Raw genomic sequence first — 6960 nt, forward strand, 5'->3', positions numbered from 1 at the left:
TAGCAGAGTAATGAATGCATCGGTTCTCAGTGGCAAGAAGGAATGACCTTTATTGTTTTGATTTCATCACATTCATAGAGTTCTCAAAAGTCACCCAGATTGGTCAGTCAGAAGCCTTCCCCCAGGCCTGATTGGCCAGGCCTGCACTGCCCAAGTTCTGGGACACTGTTCCAAAAACATCCAAACTTTATCTTTATTTACAAAACACAAGAAAACTTCTCATGGGAAAAACTGTGCTAGCCACACGGGGACACCGCTGGGCAATGGACCCCGTCTGGAGCTGCGCCACGTTGGGGACAATGACAGCAGCCACTACCAGTGCCAGGCCATCAATGGGGACAGCATGGCCGAGAGCCCCACACTGAATGTCACCGTCCTGGGTGAGTGGGACCCTCGGGCTGGTTGGTCACTCCCATTCACAGTATCCCTCACCTCACCCTCATTCCACCGATTCCATGCCCTCATCTTACACCAGGGGATGACCTCCACCACTGTCGGTCACTGTCATGGGTGAAGGGGACCCTCAGTGTCCAGGTGCCACCATGCAGATACTCCCTCATCCCCCAACACCTGGTGCCAGCCCCTCCCCCCAGCCTCAGCCCCGTCTCTGTCCCCGCAGTGCCCGTGGCCAATGCCACCATCACCCCTGGCCCCCCGGCACTCCAGGTGCACACAGGTGACCCCGTGACCCTGCGCTGCTCGGTGCAGGTGGGCTCAGCACCTGTCACCTTCACCTGGCTGCATGATGGGCACGAGGTGGCCCAGGGTCCCCTCCTGGAGCTCGGGGACATCGATGTGGGACATTCTGGCATCTACCAGTGTGTGGCCACCAACCAGCTGGATGAGCACCGTGTGTTCCGGGCGCTCAGCCCAGAGCTGGCCCTGGAGGTGGCACTGCAGGGACACTGGGGCACAGGTGAGGTCATATGGGGTCACTGGGAGATTCAAGACTCCTGAGGTGTGTGGTGACCCTGATGTGTCTCCTCTGTATCCCCAGCAGTGGCTGTGAATGTCGGCAGGACCCTCCTGTACCTGCTGCTGCTCCTGGCTGTCATCAGGGGCTGTCACTGGTGGCACCGCCCAGGTGGGTGACAATGTTGGGATTGGGGGTCCTGGAGTGAGGGGAAACCTCCAGAGTGTGGGGAGGGATGGGGCAGCACCCAGAGCTCCTGAGCTGGGGGAAGCTGAGCCCCCAGTGACCTTGGCTGGAGCTCCTGGGAGGTTTGGGGAGGTGTTGGAGGGTTGGAGTTTTTTTCAGGGACATCCCTGGGTGGCTTTTGAGGAACATTGGGGTGGCACTGGGAGCCCCTGGAGGGACTGGGGAGGTGTTGGAGGGTGGTGCAGCTATATTTAGGGATGTTTCAGGGGTCCTGTTTAAGTTTGGGTGGTGCCTCTCCTGTCCGGGCTTGGGGTTCTGGGCCTTTGGGGATCAGGGATACTGTGGTGGTGCAGAACTTTATGGGGTTCAGATGTTCCTGGGTTCCAGGGGGTATCAGTGTCCGGTAGGAATTGGGCTGCAGTGGGGATTTGGGGGTCCCGTGGGGATTTGTGGGTCCTGTGGGTGGTTGCTTGGAGCTCCCGAGGTCCCAGGAAGGTTCAGGGGTCTCAGGGACCCCACAGTCACCTCCTCCCCTTTTCCTTGCAGGAGCCAGGAAGCCTCAGGACAGGTGAGGGCGGCTCCGGCCATGACTGCCCTTTCCGCCCTCCCACTGTCATGGGGCACAGGACCCTTTTTCCTTTTATTGGACCCAAACCACAACTTTTTGATTAAACTGGTAGAAATGGGGTTTGTTTGTTCAGCTCTGTGTGTTCAGATCGGGAAGGAGGAGGGTCCAGGTCAGACTGTTGAGCAGATCCTTGAGGGATTTGCAGGATATTTGGGGCTCTCTCAGTCCCTTGGGGAGGGTGACAAAATGATCAATTGGGGCATTTCCAGACTGGTTGCCTCGCAGCTGCACCGAGAGCCCCGAGAGCCCCGGGACGGAGCCGGGGACAGCCTGAGGTGTCCCCCGAGCCCAGCCCAGCCCCGCCGCAGCCCTGCCCGGTGCCCCCCGGTGCCCAAAGCCCCGCAGCCGGCGCTCCCCGAGCGGCTCTGAGCCCCGCAGCTGCTGCGGAGCCTCGGCCGGGCTCAGCCCTGGGGCGGGCGGGGGGCGCCGGGAGGGAGGGAGCGGGAGGCTGGGGGAGAGCAGGGAGCCCGGCAGGAGCCGCCGGGCCTGCGGGAGCGGAGTGCTGGGCTCGGTCACCGGGGCAGGTGGCGCTGCCATGGCGCTGCGAGTGGCGCGACTGTCCCGGGCTGCGGCAGCGACGGTGGCCATGTGTCCGGAGCGGCTGGGACAGCGTGTCCGGAGCCACTGTCGCCATCCAGCCGGGGTCACCCCCAGCCCCAGCACGGCCGCGGGGCAGAGCCGCTGCTCGGTAATTCCACACTTTTCCCTCTCATCTCGTGGCAAAGCCAGAACAAAAACATTCATTCTGGGAGCTTCCAAAGGGCTGCAGGTTTGAGACAGGTTTGAGGAATCTGGAGGCTCCAGGTCAGGTTGGTGAGCAGATTATTACTGTCTTTGCAGGAGTTCTGGGGCTCTCTCAGTCCCTTGGCCAGAGGGACAAAATGATCAATTGCTGCATTTCCAGACTGGTTCCCTCTCAGCTGCCCCTGCAGGGTTAGTTTCCACCCAGCCCTGCTCTGAAAACCATCAAAGGCCCTCACTGAGCCACTGCTTGAGCTCCAGTTGGTTTCTGTGCTTCTTGCAGGGCTGAACAAACCACAGCCAGGCCTTTTTCCCCCACACAATTCTCACCTTTGAGCAGCTCTAAAGCTGTGAGGATCAAAGGGGGCCAAGGGGGCAGGTGGGAGCCTCAGGTGCTGGCTGCCCCTGGGGCTGGCCAGAGCAGGGCTGGCCAATGCCCATCCCTGTGCAGTGGGGCTGTGCCATGGCTGAGCACCACTCTGGGATGGACAGGGGTCCCCAGGTTGTGCCACCCCTGGGACAGGCAAGACCCCAGGAATGTGCAGGGACACTCCAGGAACTGCCATCGCACAGGGCCAGAACCCCCAGCCAGGGTGTGTCACCCCCCGGTGCATGATCTCTCCAAGATGTGTCACCCCCCCGGGACAGCGACCCCAACAGGACAGGACTCCCCTGGATGTGCCTCCCAGGACAGAAACACCCCCTCATCTGACTCTAAGCACAAACAGCCTCTTCCTTCTGCTGCAGGAAAGGGAAAGTCAAAGTGTTGGGGACACAGCCGGACACCCCCATCCCCCACAGTCCCCACAGCCCCACTGTGCTGCTCCCTGCGCCCCTCACTCCCTTTTACCTCTCTCTGGGGTCTCTCCAACCACTTCTGTGCCCAGGTGCTCCCTAGGATTGCTGAATCAGGGAGTGGGATGGGTGGGTAGGTAGAGTGAAAATGGGGAATATAAGGAAAAAAAGAAATGGAGAAAGGAAAAAACCTTAGGGCAGCGAAAACAGCTAATCCCTGGAGTACATCAGAGACCCTCAGTATCCTCATGAGATACTCCCCAAGCTGGAGGCTTTGCTGAGCCTTGGGTCACCCCAAAATCACAGGCACCCAGTGAAGGAGCTCAACCCACATGCCCACCCAGACACTGCCCATCGCTGGGACCCCCATTGCCCTGGGAATCCAAAAATAGGACCCCATTCCTTAGGTCCCCCCTCCCTGGCACCACCATAACAGGACTCCCAGTGCCCAGGACCCAAATCCCCTGGATCCAGTGGGCCCCCATTCCCCAGGAATCCCTTATTCTCAAGGGTCCCCCCATTTCCCCCACACCCCTGTCCCTGCACCCACACGCCATGACTCCAATCCATGGTTACCATGTTCCCCTGGGACACCCATCCTTGAACCAACCTTCATGGGGACCCCCAATCCCCAGACAGTCATTCCCTGTGAGTCCTCCTCAGGACCTTCATTCCCTGGAGCCCCATTGCCCCCGGACACTCAACCTGAGCTCCTCACATCCCCTGAGACCCCCATGCCTGGGAACACCATGTCTCCACCCTGCCCCCAGCCTGGCACCACCCTGCCCCCACCAAGGGCCACCCACACGTGGAGATGAGATGTGACCTCACTTCCTTCCCCTTCAGCCGAAGAGCCACCACTCAGGGACAGTTGGCGCAGTCAATGTGCGACAGCCAGCCTGGATGGCCAGGAACACTGGGATGGCCGGGAAGATGGCACTGCTCCTGTGGGGTGAGTGCCTTGGGCACAGGGCTGATGGCCCTGGGATGGCCCTGGTGAGGCAGAGAGCAGTGGGGAGGGGGCACAGGGGGGCTGCGGGCTCCCTTAAATTCCCCAATGCCACCAAAGCCAGTCCTTGGGGGTGGACCCTGATGTGACTGGGGTCATGGGGTGGCTCTGGGGACAAGAACAGGGTACAGGAATAGGGGGACTGAGGTGGGAGGAGAGGCATCATGGCGCTGGGGCAGCTATGGGTAAAGGGACAAGGGGAGAAGGACGCAGGCACAGGGACAAGGGGACAAGCAACATAAGGATAACCCATGGGGACAGATGCCATAGCAATGGGATCATAGGCACAGGGCTATGGGGATGTGGACGTGGAGGGATGTACTGTGGGACTGTGGGAGTATTGCCAGCATGGTGATGTCACCATGGCCAGGGTGTCCACAGTGTCCCCGTGTCCTGCCTCAGCCCAGGGTGCCCCAATGTGTCCCTGTCCATAACACCTCTGGGCAAAACCAGTGTTCCCATGGGGACAGTTGGGAACGACCCCAACACCCTGTCACTGGGTACTGCTCTCCCCATGGTGCCACTCCCACCCAGCCCCTCTCCCTTCTCCCTTCCAGCCCAGACTCTCAGCCTCGCTGGTGAGTCCTCAGGCAGATGCCATGTCCCTGCCCAACTGTCCCCAGCCCTGAGCTGGCCCTGGCAGGCTGGTGTCCCTGTCACCTGCAGGTGCCCAGACCACCCAGCTCCTCGTGGATCCCCCCTGGACACCAGCGGTGCTGTGGGACCGAGTGACACTGACCTGCCAGGGCTTGGGGACTGCCGGTGCAACCACTTGGTACAAGGATGGGCAGTGCTGGTGGCAGGATGCAGCTGACAACTTCCTTGTCACTGAGAGTGGCACCTACAATTGTCAAATACACAGCACTGGGCTCAGCCCAGCCGTGAGGGTCTTAAATGGTGAGCAGGGGATGGGGATGGATGGCCCACTGATGGCTCTGGGTGGGCTCTGCTCTGTGGCTGGCCTCACACTGCTCCTGTGGCGACAGTCTGTCCCCTTTACACGGGGACATCCCAGTGCTCCCCTGTGTATCCCAGTGGGATGAGAACACCATGGGGATGCTGGTGCAATGGGGTCATCCCTGGTCTCCCTGGGATCCTTCCACACAATGGAGATTCCCCCATTGGTCCCTGGTGCCTTGGGGTCCCACCTTGGACCCTTCTCAAGCCCCTCAGTGCAATGGGTTCCCTCCTGTCCCACAGACCGGCTGGTGCTGCAGGTGCCGGCAGGGCCACTGCTGGAGGGGGACACGGTGACACTGCGCTGCCGGGTCAGGAAGGACACGTCGGTCAGCAGGGTGCAATTTTACCATGAGAAGAAGGAGCTGGGGGGCTATCCTAGGAGGTCTGAGCTGTCCCTGTCCCCTCTGACGCTGCCTTGGGCATCTACCACTGCAGTGGCTTGGTGAGCATCGGTCTGTCAGTGTCAGTGTCAGTGTCAGAGCCAGTGACAGTGACAGTGCACGGTGAGCATCCCACAGTTGGATCTCCAATAACGAGACATCCCCTCAGCCAGCAGACTCAGAGTCACATCCCCACCTCCCATCTCCTTCCCAGAGCTCTTCTCGGTGCCGGTGCTGGAGCTGGAGGGTCCCCCGGAGCCCACCGAGGGGTCCCCCCTGAATCTCAGCTGCCTCAGCACTCCCAGCCCCCTGCGGCCCCGAGCCCCCCTCCTGCACCTCTTCTACCGGGACGGGCAGTTGCTGGGGGGCCCGCAGGGGTCCCCGCAGCTCCTGCTGCCCGCCGTGGGGGTCTCCCATTCGAGCAGTTACGCTGCGAGGTGCGCTCCGAGGGGGGGGCCGTGCGGAAGAGCAGCGCCCGGCTCCGCGTCACGGTGCGCAGTGAGTGTGGGGATGGGCACGGCAACCCCCACAGCCTCCCCGGATACCCCAACCCTGCCTGACTCTCTCTCTACCTGCCTCCTTGCCTTCCCCAGGTCCCTCCCTCGGTCCTCCCATGAGTGTCCCTGGTCCCTGCATCCCTCACCTCGTCCCCAAAGCACTCCCCCTTTACACCTCTCCCTCTCCTAGGTACCTCCATTATTCAAAGGTCCCACCAGCCCTGTCTGGCTCCCCAAAACCTTCCCTCTGGTCCCCTCCAACCCACTCCATGTCTCCCCTTCCTAACGTTCCATCCCTCCCTGGTGTCTCTTCCACCCCTTTCCAAGTCTCCCCGTCTCTGGGCATCCTTCTTCCTCACTGGGATCCCCCCACTCCTCTCTGATCCTCCCTTTCCTGAGTCACTCACTGCTCCCTGGTGTCCCTCATCCTTCCAGGGTCCCCCATTCCCTTTGTCTTCCCCACAGAGATCCCAGTATCAGGGGTGTCCCTGTCAGCACAGCCCCCCAATGGACAGGTGGCACTGGGTGACAGCCTGGTGCTGAACTGCACAGTGGCCGCAGGGACAGGTCCCCTGTCCTTTTCCTGGCACCGGGAGGGCTTGGGGATGTCGCTGTTGAGCAGCTAGCAGAGTAATGAATGCATCGGTTCTCCGTGGCAAGAAGGAATGACCTTTATTGTTTTGATTTCATCACATTTATAGAGTTCTCAAAAGTCACCCAGATTGGTCAGTCAGAAGCCTTCCCCCAGGCCTGATTGGCCAGGCCTGCACTGTCCAAGTTCTGGGACACTGTTCCAAAACATCCAAACTTTATCTTTATTTACAAAAACACAAGAAAGCTTCCCATGGGAA

General features: G+C 60.6%; 1 protein-coding gene and 1 long non-coding RNA gene across 2 annotated transcripts; both read left to right on the forward strand.

The window, feature by feature from the left end:
• Nucleotides 1-240: 240 nt before the first annotated feature.
• LOC146420534 (Fc receptor-like protein 2) lies at nucleotides 241-957 on the forward strand (the record flags this gene model as incomplete). Its single annotated transcript, XM_085048158.1, has 2 exons — nucleotides 241-380; nucleotides 620-957. Coding segments are annotated over 2 exons (478 nt in total), but the record flags the coding sequence as incomplete, so codon positions are not given.
• A 4701-nt stretch (nucleotides 958-5658) lies between these two features.
• Nucleotides 5659-6662, forward strand: LOC146420535 (uncharacterized). The gene is made up of 3 exons (XR_014849112.1): nucleotides 5659-5735; nucleotides 5827-6110; nucleotides 6575-6662. It is a non-coding gene; the product is annotated as an uncharacterized LOC146420535 (long non-coding RNA).
• The last annotated feature ends 298 nt before the right edge of the window (nucleotides 6663-6960 follow it).

The sequence above is a fragment of the Lichenostomus cassidix genome, unplaced genomic scaffold (genome assembly GCF_008360975.1).
Source record: "Lichenostomus cassidix isolate B80296 unplaced genomic scaffold, HeHo_3.0 HiC_scaffold_161, whole genome shotgun sequence".
Taxonomy (NCBI): Eukaryota; Metazoa; Chordata; class Aves; order Passeriformes; family Meliphagidae; genus Lichenostomus; species Lichenostomus cassidix.